At 32.9% G+C, this 19,585-nt stretch overlaps 1 protein-coding gene across 6 annotated transcripts in view; it reads left to right on the top strand.

Moving 5' to 3' along the window:
* The window catches only part of TBCK (TBC1 domain containing kinase), a 266,911-nt gene that overhangs the window by 91,095 nt on the left and 156,231 nt on the right, over window positions 1-19,585 (top strand). For all 6 annotated transcript variants that reach the window (XM_054484087.2, XM_054484088.2, XM_063663960.1 and 3 more), the window contains one exon: window positions 5,863-5,948. In XM_054484087.2, the coding sequence (XP_054340062.1) occupies window positions 5,863-5,948 (86 nt within the window). The remainder of the gene's footprint in view (window positions 1-5,862; window positions 5,949-19,585) is intronic.

Below are 19,585 nucleotides of genomic sequence, written 5' to 3'. Positions count from 1 at the left end.
CAAAATGGGATGATAAAATATCCACTAATCAAATCTGGTCTGTCGGGTAGGAAAGAGAGATGGAAAGCTAAAGAAGGAGCTGAAACAGTACACTGTATATTGGTTACTAAAGTTTGATAGAACAGTGGTTTATTTTTCTTCAAAGTGTTTATTTTAGGCTTAGAATTAGAAATATTCAGCTCTTATTTTATTGGTTTACTTCTTTGTTACTGTGTTTCTCTTTATTTTGTAGAGTTTTAAGCTTTACACTTCAAAGTAGTAATTGATTTTTGGTTGGCATAAATATCACATGTACACTTTCTTCTCCACAAATTTTGGGAAAAATCCTAAGTCGTAAGAAACTAATCCATTTAAAAGCTAATTGTAGAAAAATGCATATTTACTGAATCTTTGAATTGCCTTTCCAGAAGTTAAAAGTTTCTATGTTCAATAGCAACTTGAATTGTTCTTTGAAAAAAAAAAGTTTTTATTACTATACACTAATAGAACTTAAAATATTTTCTATTTTAAAGTTTTTTCTAAAATATTATATATACACTCATGAGACTCTAAAATGCTTTACCTCTTATAGATCAGTAAAAAAATGCTCAGTTTAATCAAGATATCCTGTTTTTTTAACTTAGTTCTATTGACTTGTTACCTGCAGATATATTTAAGATATAATAAATTTACTTTCTGACTTAAATGAATATTTCTTATTATCGTTTGTACTATCAAATTATCACCAGAAACATTGTTATTGAGTTGACAAACTACCAATACATGGGAACATTTAAAAATAACATACTGATTATGCAACTCAGGATTGGCTGTTGAGATTATCTAAGATTATTAAAATTATTGTAAGGTTCAAAATCTTAGAGTATTAATTGTATGGAAAAAGATGGAGGAATTAGAAAGAAATCTATTGATTAGCATTTCGGCCATATTGGAAAACAAGTTTATAACTTGCAGGACAGGTATATCTTAGGCTATTGAGGAGAAAGGCAGCTTCAGGCCAGTGAGGAACCAGGTAGACTATATATGGCCAATGAAACTTTGGCACATTAAACATACTCTTGTAGTGTTTTATAAAACCAAGGCATATTCACACTTGGAAGATGTGGTTGCTACAAGTCAGAAAGGTAAAGATAAGAGGAGATATCATATAAATCTGGGAAATTAGGAGAAAGTTTCCCCAATTTTCTGTTTACCTGTATGTCTTTCTAAATCTTTTGAGGGAAAGAATCGTATTTTCTTCACTGTGATGTCCCCAACATTTAATATAGTACCACATATAGCTAGATTGACTGTACAACTAAATTGGGATGTTTCTGAGAATTAAAAGGGGCAATGTACCAGATGCTGGGTCTACAGGTGCCAACTGGGACTCTCTCAGGCAAACTAGGAGATAAGTTCATACTACACATATATATTCAGTAACTCTTGGAAGGAGAAAGAGGAAGACAGACATACAAAGTCTAAAGTCCAGTTGTCAAAGGTGGAGTATAAAACTCTTCTTTCCCACCAAACTGTAACAATGAGAGTGAGAGAATATGCAATTTCACTCCAAAAGTTGTGTATTTAGAAAGGTAGTGCATTGTATTAGGTTGGTGCAAAAGCAGTTGTGTTTTTTTCCATTACTTTTTATATATGTGCAGCTTAGTGCACATCTTTGCATAATGACTTTAACGATATTTGGAGATTGTAGTATACAGTCTTGTGATTTTTAAGAATATCTTGTATCATGTGACCGAGGAGATTTTTCCTGAAACAGTAAATGTCCTACCTACCTTTACTAGAAATATTATTATGATAACTATTAAGTGGGCTCGTTTGTAGATTCTTTTTTTAACTAGAACAAGATATGTGAGAAGGAAAGAAAATGGTTCACAAATGTAGCTCTAAAGATTACTTTTCTCTTTCCTTTCTCTTCTTTTGAACCCCTTCTTTCCACTTAGTTATAAAAGTTGGTGCTTGTTTTTTGTGCCTTTACTAGATAGGCCAAATTTTACAGCAGAAAACTTTGTAATGGGAAATAATTCAGGTTCATTTGCATTAAAATAACCCTTCTTTTGAGTGCAGTGAGTCAACATTATCACCAAATGGTTTGGTTTGAGCACATTCTTAGTTGACAACAGATACGTAACTCCCACCTATCTATATTTATCATCTTCATAATAGACTAAGTAGTCTGATGGAAAACAACAAATAGTTACAGAATTGAGAATACCATTTCTGATGTGTGAGCTGAGGAAAACATTTGCTTTAAATCCCACCCATCATCTTTCATCTTCTTATCCTAGCTAAAAGAGTGAAAGCTGAAAAACTTTTCAGAAGAGAAAAATAAGGATACCTATATGTAGGGCTTTCTGAAATTTTGTCTCTGCCTGTATTTTTTGGAAAACAGATGGCTTATTTATAAACAGTTGCACAAAAATGATAGTGTCATATAAAATTCTTACAATAAATTTATTGGGGATTGTCATGTTAATATATATAACAAGCCATTTTAAAGGAGAGAAACAAAAATTTTTAATACAGAGCAATTAGAAGGGAAGATGACAATTTATTTTCATTTTATATTTCATTGCAAAAATTAAAAGTTATAAAGTTTTACAAATATAAAATGAAAATTTATATTAGATAGATTTTATACTGTAATATAATAAACTTCACTTGAAGCTTAAATGGGAAATTTAATAAGAACCTTAATTTATTTTTTTAAATAATACCATTTACCTCTATATAGGTGATGTGTAGGTTAGAAAACACTATTTTTGAAGTTAAGACTCTAGATTCATATCCTCATTATATAGTATAAATCACAATTACCGATTTTTTTTAACTTTTAGATTCAGGGTACATGTACAGATTTGTTGTATATGTGAATTGCATGTCATGGGGGTTTGGTGTACAGATTATTTCATCACCCAGGTAGTAAGCATAGTACCAGACAAGTAGGTTTTCAATCATCTCTCTCCTCTCACCTTCCTCCCTCAAGCAGTCCTGGAGTCTGTTATTCCCTTCTTTGTGTCCATGTCAATTACAGAGCTTTAACAATATTTTAATATCTCCTTAAAAAGAGGCAAGATTCTATGATTCCATTGAATCCTTTGTTTTATTCTGTTTTTCTTTTTTTTTTTTTGTAACTACTCTTGAATTCTTTTATTTTGATTTGCAAATCAAAAGGCATATATTTATTTTGATATTTTTAAAATTTACACCAAGGGGCTTTTAAATGCTTTTTTGAAATAAGAATATTACATAGTGCAGATTTCATCAGTTGTCACATGTGCTCCCTTTAGAGACAGAACTTTGTAAATATAACAGGCCATACTGTTAGCTCCTAAGCAACCAAAACTTACGCTAGTTTTACAAATTATATTTGCATATATGAAGTGATATATAACATATAACTTTTAATAATACATAAAATAAATTTATATATTTTATGTCTGTGTGTATGTGTGTGTATATATATGTATATGCAGTTATAACATATAAATCCAATCATCAATGTTGGCCAGGCACAGTGGCTCAGACCTGCAATCCCAGCACTTTGGGAGGCCAAGCCAGGCAGATCACCTGAGGTCAGGAGTTCGAGACCAGCCTGGCCAACAGGGTGAAACCCTGTCTCTACTAAAAATACAAAAATTAGCTGGGTGTGGTGGCAGGACAGTGTTTTCATGATGGATTAGATTTCTTCAGCAGATCCTTAATTAGCCATGTAATTTTACACAGTAATTATTTTTATCAGACTCAAATAAGAATGATATTTAATAAACTGGAGCATAGCTGTGGAAAATTGCCTGAGGTATGAATTTCTGTTTTAAAATGAAGCATGCTTTTTAGAAGTTAATAACTATATGCTTTCATTGATATATAGTGGAATGCTTGTAATTGTTGATGTCACATATCTCTGGCTTCTGAGTAAATTGGAACTATAAACATACCACCACTAATTGGAAGGAGAAATTAAAAAGTTAAAGAAAAGTTAAACCCAGAAGTTCCCTGGGCCCTTCAGATATATTTTGGGTCTCCACTTTGATCTATAACTCTTGAAACTGATGTAAATTGTACCTTTTTTGTGCAGAGAGGAAAAGGTGACACAATGGGCAGATAGAATGCATTCTGTTGCAGTAGGATTAACATCAAGTCAAGAAAAAGTATTACTTGAGTATCTTTTTTTTTTAAATCCAGCATGGGTAAAAGTTCACATTAAATGAGGAATTCAGCTTTGTCATGGAATATAGCACCTCATCTTTTTTTCTTTTTGCCCTGAAGCTCTTCTGTGTAGGATATGTGACATGTAAGATGTTTGCTTATAGGGAAATATCTATTGTATTTATCCATTTTCATGCTGCTGATAAAGACATAACTGATACTGGAAAAAAAAAAAAAAGAGAGGTTTAATTGGACTTACATTTCCACATGGCTGGGGAAGCCCCAGAATGATGGCAGGAGGCAAAAGGCACTTCTTACATGGCAGTGGCAGGAGAAAATGAGGAAGAAGCAAAAGCAGAAACTCCTGAAGAACCCATCAGATCTCGCGAGACTTATTCACTATTATGAGAATAGCATGGGCGAGACCAGCCCCCATGATTCAATTACCACACCCCGGTCCCTCCCACAACATGTGGGAATTCTGGGAGATACAATTCAAGTTGAGATTTGGGTGGGGACACAGCCAAACCATGTTATCCATAAAATTCATGTGATCATTGGAAGCAAAGTATTATTTGAGAAAAGTAAGGGAAGACTACTTGTACTGATGGACTGTCAATAATTTAGTACTGTTTCTTCAAATGTTAAAAGCTAAAAACTTTAAAAACTTTAACAAGGCAGACATTATTTTTTGAAGATTATTTTCACCAAATAATTGGTTTTAAAAATAGATGTTACTTTACTATAGGAGAAAGTTGTGATTATGAAGGGAAAAGTTTTATGATGTTATTGTCATTTCAATTTCAAAAAAATGAGGTTGTCACCTGTAATCTCAGCATTTTGGGTGGCCAATACAGGAGGATTGCTTGAGCCCAGGAGTTTGAGACCAGCCTAGACAATACAGCAAAACCCAGTCTATATTTAAAAAAAAAAAGTTGAGCTCATTGAAATATGTATTAATCTTGGTTTTTTAATTAGTAAAAATGTAATAGTTACTTGTCCTTGAGTAGATTGTTAGCACTATCTTGTTTAGATTAGTGCATAGTGAGTAAACTGGCAAGAATAGTAACTTTGGAAGAATGAAAAAAAGTGAAAATATTGCTCATATTTCAACTGAACTCTATGAATTCTAATATAATTAGAATCAACAAAATATATTTTAATTGCCTACTGTATCCCTACTTTCTGATTTAACATGGTATTCTTATTTCTAAATATGCCAAATTGCTGAGTCTTAGATGGAAATAAATTAGAACTGGAACAGATGCCTATATAGAGGCATATGTTTTATCTGTATATATGAACAAATTTGAGACATAATTATTCCATTTGTGACTGCTTATAAATGTTCTCCTTCATTTAAGGATCTGCTACACTTTCTGAACATTCAACAAATACAAAGCAGATTTAATATTACCAGAGAAAATGTGCTTGTAGAGTTTAACAGGAAAACATTATTTATCATGTGTACAATTTGTGACTCAAGAAATGAACTGATAACTCTGAAGGCAGAAAATAGGTTATGACAGTTTGTTGATGTGCTTGTTTAATAATTAGCAGTAAGTAATTAAAATAGTAACAAAACAAAATTATCGCATAAAGTATGCTCATGGAGAAATTAAATCTCATTCAATGTATAAATAAAACTATATTTGAATATAATGTTCTTGGAGTACTGTGTAAAAATGATGATTGTCTCAAACTTTGTAATTTCAGAGTATCTGACTGTCTTCTCTCAGATGATTGCATTTCATGATCCAGAGCTGAGTAATCATCTCAATGAGATTGGCTTCATTCCAGATGTAAGTACTTGGTGCATTAATAGAACATGTGGTTAAAAAAAAAAAAGCAGAAATTATTAGCACAAAAGAGTGTATTTTCTTAATTTTTGTTGTCATAGTGCATATCTGAACAAGTTACTGCTACTAATTATAGCCTTATGTTAGAAAGTTTGTGGCTACTTTCCATATTTCCACCTTAAGTAATGAAAATAAGTCATTTTTCTTAGCATAGTTGATAGTATCAAATAGTTTTGAGAAACTCATTAGTGGTAGTGTTGTATTAAACTGTGCTGTGAAGGCTTTTCACTTGGATTTTATGATATTCAGGCCTGATTTTGAAGATACAGGAAGTGTATGCTTAAGTGAAAGTAACGTCTTCTGTGTTTTACTTGATACTACTTTGGGAGCTTAGATAGATTTTGGTTTTTCTTTTCTCTGTAGTCCACATCAAGCTAAAAGTCAGAGTTGAAAATCAAAGGTTAGCTGTAGCGTGACTTAGCCTGTTTTTTATTTGTTGTTTGTCACATAGAATCAAGCCCTTTTTAAAGGCTGTTGAATAAACATATATCAAAACATCACATTGTATCCAATAAATGTATACAATTATTACTTATCAATTAAAAATAACAAATGAAAGTGGAGAGGAAAATAAATTAATAACAAAAGTTAGCTGCTTGGTGATGGGGGTGCAATTGGTAGCCTGGGTGCAAAGGAAATTGTTTTCTTGTTACATTTGACATTAAAAATTTTTTTTAACACTGTGAATGTATTACTCATTCAAAAGTTAAATTGAAGGCACCTGCCCTCAAGCAATTATAATTTTTTAGGAAGATACTTTATTAAAAATTATTGATAGAAAACCAAAATGTTCACATTACATATCCTTAAAGTGGGAAATGCAATTTATAAAATAATATTATGGTATTATCTCATTTTCATAAAATAGAATTTAGTGTATATGTGTATATACATAGGAAAAGTTGAAAGGCTATACTCTAGAATATTAATTATGATTATATTGGGTTACAGGAGTTATGGGTACCGAGGGGGCTTAAGTGCAATTTTTAATTGTTTTCATTTAAGGTGTTTTTTTTGTAATGTTAAAAACTTTCTAAAACTATATTATGTGATCATGTTTAATAGAATACTATAAAGCAGTTTCTTAAAAACTGTTTATTCTCACAATGCATGGGGAGAAATACATTTTATATTGAGACCTGGGGCCCACAGAATTCGAGTGGTGATGTGTATGTGTGTATACAACTAAAATAAGTTTTACAAAACAATGTTTTCTGCTTCCTACATGTGATGCATTGTGTTATTTTTGAAAAGTCTACATTTAATAAGTTGATTTTATAAACCTAAATTTGAAAAATACTTATATAAGGAATTTTAAAAATCAATAAAAACTGATTTTTAAAATTAAAGAATAAAAATAAAAGGCTGTTGGAGTATAATATCATTATAAATGTGAGGTATAATACAATATAGATCCAATCTTATGGCTAGAGTTGAAGAAGCTGTCAAGGAGCTGACTGCCAAGTTGGTAATGGTGTTAGATTTTTGAGTAAAAAAGGATATTAAGTATTTAAAATTCAGACTAAAAAAGATAATTATTTTCAAAAAATTTTCATGAAGGCACCTAATTAAATTGTGCTCAGCACTGAACAGAAACAGAAAACATTTATGTAGACAAGTATGTGTGGAAACCAGGTGCGGTGGCTTATGCTTGAAAGGCTGAGGCAGGAGGATCACTTGAGGCTAGGAGTTTGAAACCAAAACAACATAGCAACACTCCATCTCTTTAAAAAATAATGTGTAGAATTATAAAGACAATCCAATAAAAATGCTTAGACATATTCATGAACAGAGATAATATTAAGAAAGGAAACACACAAGGACAAATAACTTTAGTTAATCAGAAAATTGAATTCTGAATGAGTATGATGTAAGAAACAATGTTGAGTTAAAAATATTGTTAAAACATAATTAATGTGAATACATATTAAATGTTTACTGTATACCAAGCACTGTTCCACCCTCTTTAAATATTATCACTCATCAAATACTACAAGTTTATAAATCTGTGTAAAAAGTGACTTAAATATATATAAATCCACTTTGGGAAGGGCTAATAATAAGGTGAAAATAAAATTCTAAATAATAACGTGAAAGGTAAAAGTAGGTGGGAATCAGTTAAAATGTGTTCTAATGTTTTAGCATTATTTAGAGGGAATGCTCATTTTATTTAGACATTAAGTCAAGGAACCTTTCAGATCTGAGATTTGATTGTACCCTTCTTGAAAGCTTATAAGTTAGCCTGTTACTGTTTTCTGGATACTGGCAGAAAATGCAAGATTCCTGGAGACCAAGGACATTATCACTAAGAGTACAGCAAGCAGCATGAACATTAGCGTATTTGTGTTGGTTTCTCTTGCTCTCAAATCCTATGGAAGACAACATCAAGGACCCAGATGATACCTGCATATGTAGTGGATTACATTACAAGAGAGAAACCATGAGCTTAAGGAACTGGAATTTTTTTTTTTAATGGACAGTAAGCATGCCTTCCCTCTGTTCAAGAGAGAGAGCCTGTCTTTTTCTTCTAAGGCTATTAGTAAATCTGTCTTTTGTCTAGAAGGAGATTCCATTTCTGCTTTCCAAGGCTGTTTTTTATACAAACATATTTGAAAAGATAGTCTAGAACAAAGGACAGTAAATGTCTCCTCACAAGAAATTCAGAAGTTCAGTAATGCACGTTAAAAATTTAATTTAATGGTAATCCTGAAAAGAATAAAGAGAGAATATGTAACTTCTAAACCCATGGAGGAGTGCAGGATAGAACAAAGAAAAGACATTTAATCTTATAAAAGCAGAAAGAACATAGAAAGAATGTAATCTAATTAAATGGCTTATTAAAGGAGATTTTCAGATATTTTTGAAAATCTATCTTGATAGTACTTATAAGAGATAAATATAAAAACTTAAAGATATTGGCCAAAGGAGATTAAAAAAAAGTCAGGCAATTATTAACCAAAACAACATTAGTGACATTAATAGAAGCTAGTAAAATACAAGAGAGAACACAAGACAGACCCATCCCTATATAGAATTTGGTGATATATGACAGAGATGACCGTACAATCAATTAGAAAAGAAAGTATTGTTGATGGTCCTGATTGAATAACTATGTGGATGTGGAGGGCAGTGTAAATGAAAGCCTAACTTCATACCACACATAAAAATAAATTCTAGATCCATTAGAAGACTTAAATATGGAATATTATATTTGTATTTTTTTATCTAGGAAATAATTCTTATTAAGGTTACAGAAAGTATAAAACATAAATTTAAAAAGAGGATTGAAATTCAGGAGTAGTACAAAAGGGGCTTCTATTGTATTAGTCATATTTTATTTTGGTTAAAAAAATTTTGGAGTAAATGTGGCAAAATGTTAATGCTTGTTAAATCTGAGTGGAGAGTGCATTGGTGTTAAGTGTGCTGCTATGCAGGGTGAGTGAGTTACTCAATAATTCAATAATTGTGACATAATATATTTAGTTATGTTTCCCTGTTATGATCTACACATAAAATTACTGGAGCATTATTGCTTAACTTCTTGTAAAAAAATTCTGCAATAGTAGTATTATTAAGAAAGTAATATTGATTTGTGTAGTGACAGGATTTTTTCAGTGTCACTTTACCAGCTGGAGATCTTCATGGTGGGCATTGCCCCTGCCTGTGTCTCACTTGGCCCTGGGCTTGCCCACTAGGTACCCTGCCCACCTGGCCAGGCAGGCTGTGCTTGGCTTGAGCTCTGGCCCAGATCCTGCACTTGCTCTGCAGCTGAGCCAGGCATGCCATGACCTGCTTCCACCTTGGGAGCTGGCGTCTGGATGAGGGGAATGCTGTGACACTTGAACAGAGATGGGCATGTGACCCCAAAGCCCCAAAGGGGGTGTTACAGCATGCTAACAGTTCTTTCATTCTCACATCCGCAGCCCAACAAATGGAGGTGTGTGGTGCCCAGATGTCCCTTCTCCCATTGTTTGGCAAGCAGGAGGGATGTGCTACAGGGTTACAGCTTTGTTTGCACTCGCCATTTGGCGGGTCCTGAGTTCTTTTCCCATGTCCAAGAATAAAGTTGTGCTGACAGCTAGCGGTTGAGTGAGGCAAAGAGTTTTACTGAGTAACCAAACAGCTCTCAGCAAAGAAGGAAGCCCGAGTTGTACAGCATCCTTACCTGAAGTTGGGTAGTCTTTCCACCACCTAAAAGTGGGTAGCCCAAAGTGTGGCTGAGCCTGGAGCTTTTATATGCTCAGAATGGGAGTGTATGTGCTAATTGGTTTGTGAGTATGCAAAAAAGAGCTGGAAAAAAAAAAAAAAAGGCACCACTCAAAGATGGCCACAACAGTGTAAAAAACTAATTAGGGAAGGGTAGGTGTATGTAAAATAGGTGAATGGTAGGCATCAATCAGAGGAAAGTGTGCCATACAGGAGAGGTTCTCAATCCACTCTGTAGATTTATATGAGACCTGTATCTTGGTTTTCAGATGTTAAACTGTCTTTGGTTTAAGATTGGATTACACTGGGGACTTGCCCCGTCTGCCTAGGGATTTTTCTGCCTCCTGCTGCTATCAATAGTAGTGTGATTAGTCTTCAGAGACAGTTGTAAGTCATATGGGATGGGAAGTAATTCTTTGTGGGTTAGGAATATCCAGCACATGGCAAATACTGAGCATCCCTGACCCCCAACCACTCATTGCCACTAGCAATCCTCTAATCATCATTACAAAAAAATGCCTCTACACTCATTTCTGAGTAATTAATTCTCATGTATTTCTGAATGTCCTCTAGCAAATGGTTCTGTCACTTGTTAAGAATTTTAGAGTAAACAGAAAGAAATGAGGGGAAATAATATATCTTAACCTGAAGAAGAGTCCCATCTACAACTGTTTTCTTGTCACAGAGAGTGGACAAAGTTATTCAACAAAGAAAGCTAAAATGTTAATAGGAAGACTGTTTTTTGAAATCTTTTCTTTGTGTTTGTTTTTTAATTCAGCTGTTTTTCAAGCCTGTGGATAATATAAAAATGATGAGGCCTTTTTTAAATTCAATTTTGTGAACAGATTTCATGTTTTAATGTAGACATTATTGACAGTGAGTACTTATGGGAGGGGCATGATGAAATGGAGGATTTTTAAAAACATTTTTCAACTCTATTAATAACATATTTTAGTTGTATTTTATTAGTTTGTGTATATAGCATTTTTTAAAAATTCCGAATGATTGTCTTTAATGTTCTACCTTTAATTATTGAGGTAACTTTCTATGCCTCTAACAACAATACAGGCTAGATTCATCAAGTAGAAGAGTGGGTACTTTGATAATGATTTACCAAACCGAGTTTCCTACTCAAGAACTAAACCTATCAAAGTAAGCCCTCATTAATCTTTCATCACTGAAATTCAGGCTTCCATTGCAGTAGAGATGGTGATTTCTGGCTTTTTTCCTTTTGCTCTGGGTCATGGAACTCTGAATACTGAGCACTGCTAAAGCTTGAGTAGTTAGAAATACTGTACACTGATGTGATGCCTAGATTATACATTTCATGGTAGTTATGTGATTTACATATAAATAGAGTGAATAATGTGTATTTGATAAAATTGGAGACAGGGTGATATTTATCATTTTTGTCTTGATATGTGTTTCTGCTTTTAAAAGTATAGTAGGCCTCATTTAAAATGAGATCGGGAAAGTATGATTCATTCTTAAGGGAACTGTTTTCCTGAAATTCTGTGAATAGTATTCAGCTTGCAAATTATGAAGAGTTGTCAGGTAACCATTAAGAGAAATGATAAGGAGTGTATCAGTACTATATGTGCCTTTTCAACCTACTGTCACAGCTAAAGATAAAGCTAACAAATTCCATGATACGCTGGTGAAGCCACTGACATTTAACTACAATCTGAAAGGATGCTTATACTACTTAAAAGCTTATCACAATCATTTTCAAAATTTATATTCAGCCAAGTTTAAACTGCTCAGAAATATTTATGTATTTGTTCCTTCATTTGTTCTTTACCTTCATTATGTTGTTGTTACGTAAATTAATTTTAGATTTTAGTCTAAAGAGAATACTGACAATGAGCTTTTCAGATTTTATCAAGATGTAATTACAGGAAAAACTAGGAATATCCACCTTATTTAGAATATCTCATAATAAGAGTCCTACTAGCCTGTTATAGTCTCTCTGAAGAGTCCTGTGATGTGTCCTCTTGTCTGGTAGCTGCTATGTCCCCAACATTAGTACAAACTCCATTCTACTGGCATTGGATCCATTAAGGCCTTTGAATACAAATGGCTTATTAAAGTCTCTCTATCGTAGTGAAGCTTGATTACCTTTCAGAAAGTGCCCAGATCTTAGAAATCAAAGTGGCTATTAATAGTATCAGGGATGATAAAATGACATTTTGGTACTTTCTAGCCAAAAAACTATACACACAAGTTAAATATCTAGCAAGTTTTCCAATTCAGTAAATCCTCATTTGCATTACCCCTCACATCTGTTTCTAATCTAATGATTCCTTATGCTGTCCAGAAACAGGTGAAAGGAAGTATGGCATAATGCAGCAGTTCTAAAACATTTTGCTCTCAGAACCCCTTTATATTCTGAAAAATTATTGAGGACCTCAAAGAGTTTTTGTTTACATAGGTTGTAGCTATCGATATTTATAGAAATTTAAAATATATTTATGTATTTATAATTCATTTAAAAATAACAATAACAAAACCATTGCATGTTAACCAAAGTAACATATTTTTCTGAGAAGTAGTTACATTTTTCCCCAAAAATGCAATAGTGGTATTGTTTTACCTTTTTATAATCTTTTACATTTTTATGATCTTTTTACTTGTTTAACTATATGATGAAAATGTGACCTCACACAGACACGTTAATAGTTTCTCAGATAGTGGTAGTTTCTTAAACTTCTCAGAGCAGTGGTTTTTTTGTTTGTTTTTGTTTTTGTTTTTGTTTTGAGACAGAGTCTCACTCCATCACTCAGGCTGGAAGTGCAGTGATCTCAGCTCACTGCAACCTCTGCCTCCCGGGTTCAAGCGATTCTCCTGCCTCAGCCTCCCAAGTAACTGGGATTACAGGTGTTCGCCACCATGCCTGGCTAATTTTTTTTTTTTTTTTTTTTTTTGTATTTTTAGTAAAGAGGGTTTCACCATGTTGGCCAGGCTGGTCTTGAACTCCTGACCTCAAGTGATCCACCTGCCTTGGCCTCCCAAAGTGCTGGGATTACAAGCGTGAGCCACCGCGCCTGGCCTCATTGTTCCTTAAAGCTAGTTGCTACGTACAGTCTAAAACCGTGTCAATGAACTTCTCATACTCTGTTATACTAAAATCCATCACTCTATCTTGCAACTTAAATGGCTCTTTTAGCCATACATAATTTTGTAGTGTCATGGATTTGTCATTTGAAAAATATTGGTTGCTGAGTTACACAGATCTTCCAACTATGAAGCATTTCATTATAGAATATTTTTAAAATCACATTTATTAATATCACAACAGGTCTCTTCCAAAAAGTGATTAAGTATTGGAAACCGACCAATTTCACAGTGGCAGATATTAGCTTTCTAAAATTTTAATCTTCGCCTGAAAGCTCTCATTTTTTCTTAAAGTAACTGTTTCACTTTGTACATTTAAAAAAATCAGTTTGTCTGTCATTGTTTCAAATAAACATAGTATCTTGCAAAAACCATCGATATTAGCTCACAGATGATTACCCAAGTGCTTTTACCTCTTTGTATTTCAGTAGATAGCACAAGTGCTTTACACTTACTTCCATTTCATTTCACAAATTTTGAAAGAGATATTTAATAAATTTAATAATTTTTACTCCTTCACATGACCATTATTATACTTCGGTGCCTGTGCCTTAAATTGTGCTAAGATGCCAGCAGTTTTATCCACCAGTGGCTTTGCACCATTAGCACAAATATCAATCCAGTAAAAAGAGCAAATCATCTTAGTATTATTATAAAAATAGCTTAGAACTGGTGGACCCCGAAGGGTCTTAAGGACCACCAGGGGCCTGTGACCAAGATTTAAGAAAGCTGGTGTAGAGGTTAAGTACTCAGACACTTGTGCCAAATGGCCCAGGGTTCTAAATTCTGGCTATTCCATATACTAATTACGTAATCTATTTTTAGCTTTAGTTTTAGTTTTTTACCTGCAACTCTCTTACCATTGATGTAGATTATAATAAATTCTACTTCATAATGGAGATTAAATTAGAGAATGCATATAAACTGTTCAACACAGTTCCAGGCACACTATAATTGTTAAGGGGTATTGTTCTTTAATTAATATTACTAGAGTTTGGTCATGTTGCATTATTTCTTTTATTATATTAACATGATTCATATTTAGAAGAACATTATATTACAAGCTATAATGGATATATTATTTTGCTACATCAGTTAATGAATACTCTGTCAGAGGAGGTATGGTACTAATAACAATAAAGACTTTCAAGGTTGTCTGAATTGATGAGATTTTCTGCCACTTTGAATTTTAATCTTTTTAATTGCTTGATTTTAAGGTACTTCTCTATCTCAACAAAGTGCTACATAACATGTTTTATAGTCTTTCTTTTACTTAAAGTAAATTAGAATGAATTATGTTTGAAAATTTTGAAAAGTTTTTTGTAGTAATCAATGAAATAATTGAAATGTATTCTGGAATAATAGCTCATCTTTCCCAAAAATGATAATGTAGATCGCAGAACCATTAAATTATCTGAGTTATTTTCTTATAAGTTTTCAATGTATAGTTCTTTAGTTCAATATTGTAAGACAACTAAGAATAAATAATAAAAGGTATGTTTATACAGTTAGCTATTTTTTATTTGTTTCTTTTTTTATTTAGGGAAATCGTGACCTATAAAAGATGTAACTAATATAATCTTTGGTATATAGGGGAAAAAAATTAACCATTTACTTTTTGGGTCCAAGGGATCTTTTACATTATTTTTATGTTTAAGTCATTTTGTGAATAGTTTGCAGAAGTGGAATAAAGCATAGTAAAAAACTGTATTAAAATATTTAGTAAGAATTTAAACACAACAAACCCAAAATTTTATGTCATATATTCCTTATTTTGAAAGTATATATATATATATATATGTGAAAATATATATGTGTATATGTCCTTTGAACTTACTGCTCAACTGTCATACATGAGCCTGAAGGATATCCATCATATAAATACTGATTCCGTATTTCAAATATGTCTCTCATAGGTTCTAGCTGATTTCTGGTTCTTCTTGCACTTGTATGGTTAAAACACAGTCATCAAAATGAAACACTGACAGAGCTCATAACTTTGTTGAAGAACAGCTGTCTTTTATTCCATAATTTGAAAACATTTTCATTTTTAGATTTATGAACACAAATTAGAATAAATTTAATTTTTATTTCTATATCATCTATTTCTTTATAATTACATTGCAAACACATACACCTATAGCATTTATTTGCTTAAACTGTATCAAAAATTTTGGTGCACAAATATAAAAAATCAAATATTACTCTCATATATCCTTTTAGCAAAGTAAAATGGTCCAGGTTTCTTATTGCAAAATGTTGTGTGGTGAGGCCCTTCACATTGAATGACTGACTGAATGAGAATTCCAGACTTATTTATTGTTTACTCTGATAGCTGTGTTTGAGGAATTCACCTAAGAGATTGTCATCTGAGCACTCACAATTTGCAATATCACTTATGTGACTAATTTTACCATTTGACTTGAGTTAAACTGTTGCTATCTTTTTGCGTTCATCTTCTGATTAGTCCAGTAATTGTAAAACATTTTCCCCTGTTATGAAACAGTTTTCTGTTTTCTTTTTAATAATAAAGGTGGAAAATGGAAAATTCTCAATCTTTAGCTGTGTTCAATGAAAACGTAAAAAAACAACAAAAAAATGTATAATGATGGTGTCTCTGTGCATCTTTCATATCTTCTTGAAAGATGGTGCAATACTATGGCTAGCACAAAAAGAAAAATGAAGGATGGCATAATAGTGATGATTTATTTTAATACTCTACTATCCTTGTAGATGATTCCATCATTCTTCTGTTTTCTTATTAGTATTTTAAGCATAGTTGAGAGTAATTAATTGGTATTGATGAAATAATTGTTACTGATAAGTAAAATATTTTATACAGTGCCTAGGAGTCTATTCTTTTTATTTTCTGCTCATACCTCTCCTAATTAAAAAAAAAAAAAAAGTGTGTATCTTTTGTTATATGATTTAATGAGGTTACCTCAGAACTTTGGCTTGCTAAAATACTTTTCCATTACTGAAGATTCTGGGTGATCATTGTAACTCCTATATTTAAGTTTACTAAATGCCAGGTGTTCTAGATCCATTAACTAATCTTCACAATAATCCTAAAGGTTCAAGGAGATAACTTTATCAGGTCGCAAAGTGCAGATTTTTACACATTCTTTTCTGGAATGTCTGTATGTATGTTTCCCTAATGTACATATAGAGAATCATTGCAAAAGCATTAAACTAATGGTCAATATATATTACAGAGAAGGCATATAATAATTTAAATATGAAAATACTTCTGTCTTAAGATAGACAATATAGTATGCTTATAAAGGATGTGGATTAAGAAAATCAATAGAAAGGGACTCCTCTTTGTAGTAGTAAAACATAATTTTCTGCTTTTCAAAATCAAGAAAATTATCCCGCTGCCTTTGTTTTTCCTATTGATGGTTCTAAATTTGACATTACCAGACCACATGGAAGGATCTCATGAAATGCTAAATATCACTACTCTTGCTTGATATTGCTAGGGGGCAGTATTTACTTAGCTGACTGTGGAGAATAGCACTACACCAAATCAATTGTACATAATTTCATGATCTGGAGAAAATACTTAGAGTATGTATGATTTCTTTTCATTGGATTTCATTTTCTATTAAATCAGGAAATAGCTAATAATATCTCTAATGTTAAATTGCTTTTCTTTTTAATTAAAACCCACCTGGTATTCAAAATTATTGTATCTTGATGTCTTTTTTGTATCAGGCTATGTTATGAAGCTGTGCTAATATCCTGAGTAATTATTTAAGATGAAAATATCAAGATTTTAAAAGGGAGAAATATAGAAAGAAAAAATAATAGACATTACCATCTCACAGAGTACATTACTTATGTATTAATCTTAATTATCCTTAATTGTTAAGAGATAACTGGTTCTGGTAAGCACCTAGGAGCTGTTATATGTTATATTAAAGATATTTATTCAACTCAAACTAATTATTACTTTTCAAATATCATTAGAATAAGCTTTGTTTTGCTTATTTTAAATAATTTTTTATAATTATTGTCAAAGTATAGGTATATAACAAAATCTCAAGTTTAATTTTTTAAAATACATCCCACTATTTAATATGAAGGATTTTTCCCCAATATTAAGCAAGGAAGGACTAACTCATTTTCTCATTATTTCATATTTGTTGAAAACTTCTTAAGAAAGTATATAATCTCTTGACTATTTGGATCTTTTATCACTTTCATTGATCTTCATTGTGTTTTTCATTCATTCTTTCAACAAATATTTGATTGATCCTTTCAACAAATATTTGCGTGCCTATTATGTGCCAGACATTTTTCTATGCCATGGATAATATATCAGCAATAAAATAAGATAAGAGATAGACAAAAATCTTTGACCTCATATTCCAGAGTAAATAGACAATAATGAAGACAAATATATTATATGGTAGGTAGTGGTAAGTTCTAATTAAAAAAAAAAAAAAAAGCTAAAGCAGAGGTATGGACGTTATGTGCTCAGGTAAAGGAGAGATTGAATTTTCATTATTTATTTGTTTCTGAGACAGGGTCTTGCTCTGTCACCTAGGCTGGAGCGCAGTGGTGTGATTATGGCTCATTGCAGTCTCAACCTCCTGGGCTCAAGTAATCCTCCCTCCTCAGCCTCCCAAGTAGCTGGGACCACAGGCATGCGCCACCACACCCATCTACTTTTTAAATTTTTTGTAGATATGCAGTCTCCCTATGTTACCCAGGCTGGTCTTGGATTCTTGGCTCAAGCAATCCTCCCGCTTTGGCCTCCCAAAGTGCTGGGATTGTGGGAGTGAGCCACTGCACCTGGCCATGAATTTTTAAATAAGGTAGCCAAGAAAACCTCACAGAAAAGTTGACTTATGAATAAATGCTTTAAGAAAGCAAAGGAAAGAGCAACCCAAGCAAAAGCAGCAGCAGTTGCTACAGCCCTGATGTGGAAGCATATCAGAGATGTGGAGGAGCAGCCAGCAGATCATTGTGACTAGAGCACAGTGAACAAGAAGATAAGGTCAAATAGGTAATAGAGGGCCATATTACATAGTTTTGTTTATCATCATTAGGACTTTGGCTTTTATTGTTAGAGGTGGAAAGCCACTGATGCTTTTGAGCAGAGGAGTGATGTCTCATGTAAAGATTTTAACAAGGTCATTCTGGCTGCTATGCTGAGAGAAATCGAAGGATGGACAAGAATCGATTCTAGGAAACTAGTCATGGACTATTGCAATAGTCTAGGCAAGAGATAATGTTGGCTTGAATCAAGATATTAGCAGTGGAAGTAGTGGGAAGTTTTTATATGCTGCATATCTTTTGAAGGTAGAGCCAGCAGGACTACTGGTGACAAGTATACAGTGTGTGAGGAAGAGAGGAGTCAAGTACCTGAGCAACTGAAAGGGGATAGAGTTGCTTCTAACTGAGATTTGGAAACTACTTGGAGGTACAGATTTTGAAGGAAGTCTCAGGAGCTCGTTTTAGGATATGTGTATCTGTTAGACATGCAAGTGGAGATAACAGGCATTTGGATATACAGTTTCAGAATTTGTAGGAGAGGTTTAGGGATGGAGCTGAAATATGAGGGTCCTTAAACTACACAGTTATTTGGAGAAAAATAGAAAAGAAAAGATATCTGAGAACTGAACCTGGGACACTCCAAGTTGAGAGTCAGAGAGAGGAAGAGGAACCAACAAAGGAGATGGATAAGGAGCAGTCAGAAAGATAAGAACAAAACTAGGTGAGTATGGTGTTTTGGAAGCCAAGTGGAGGGAAAAAAGTGTTCTGAAGAAGCGGGAATAGTCAACTACGTCAAATCCTGCTGACTGGTAAAGAAAGATTGCAATTGAGAATTGGCCATTAGATTTAATGACATAGAAATTATTGGTAAGAACAGTTTCAGTGGTGAGGTGGAGGCAAGAACTTGATTGGAGTGGGTTGAGAGACTATTTAATGAATATCTACTGCTCTTATTGTAAGTTCCCTATAGCCTGGAACTATGCTTTGTTCACTGCTATAGCCTATCACCTAACACAGATCTGGCATGTATTAGGCGCTTAGTAAATATTGAATTAATGAATAAATGAGTAAAATAACATTTACTCACAAGAATCCTATCATTCTCCTGCAGAGAATATGATAGGAAAGGCCATAAGCTCCTGTAACTTTGCTGCCATTACCTTATACCAGAACTTGTATGGTCGCACTTAATAGTAAAGCATTTTAGGTATCTGTTCATATGTCTGACTCTTCTGCTAGAGTGGGACACATGGCAT

The sequence above is a fragment of the Pongo pygmaeus genome, chromosome 3 (genome assembly GCF_028885625.2).
Source record: "Pongo pygmaeus isolate AG05252 chromosome 3, NHGRI_mPonPyg2-v2.0_pri, whole genome shotgun sequence".
NCBI classification, from domain to species: Eukaryota; Metazoa; Chordata; class Mammalia; order Primates; family Hominidae; genus Pongo; species Pongo pygmaeus.
Note: the sequence above shows the minus strand (reverse complement) of the source record. Positions and strands in the feature narration are given on the sequence as shown.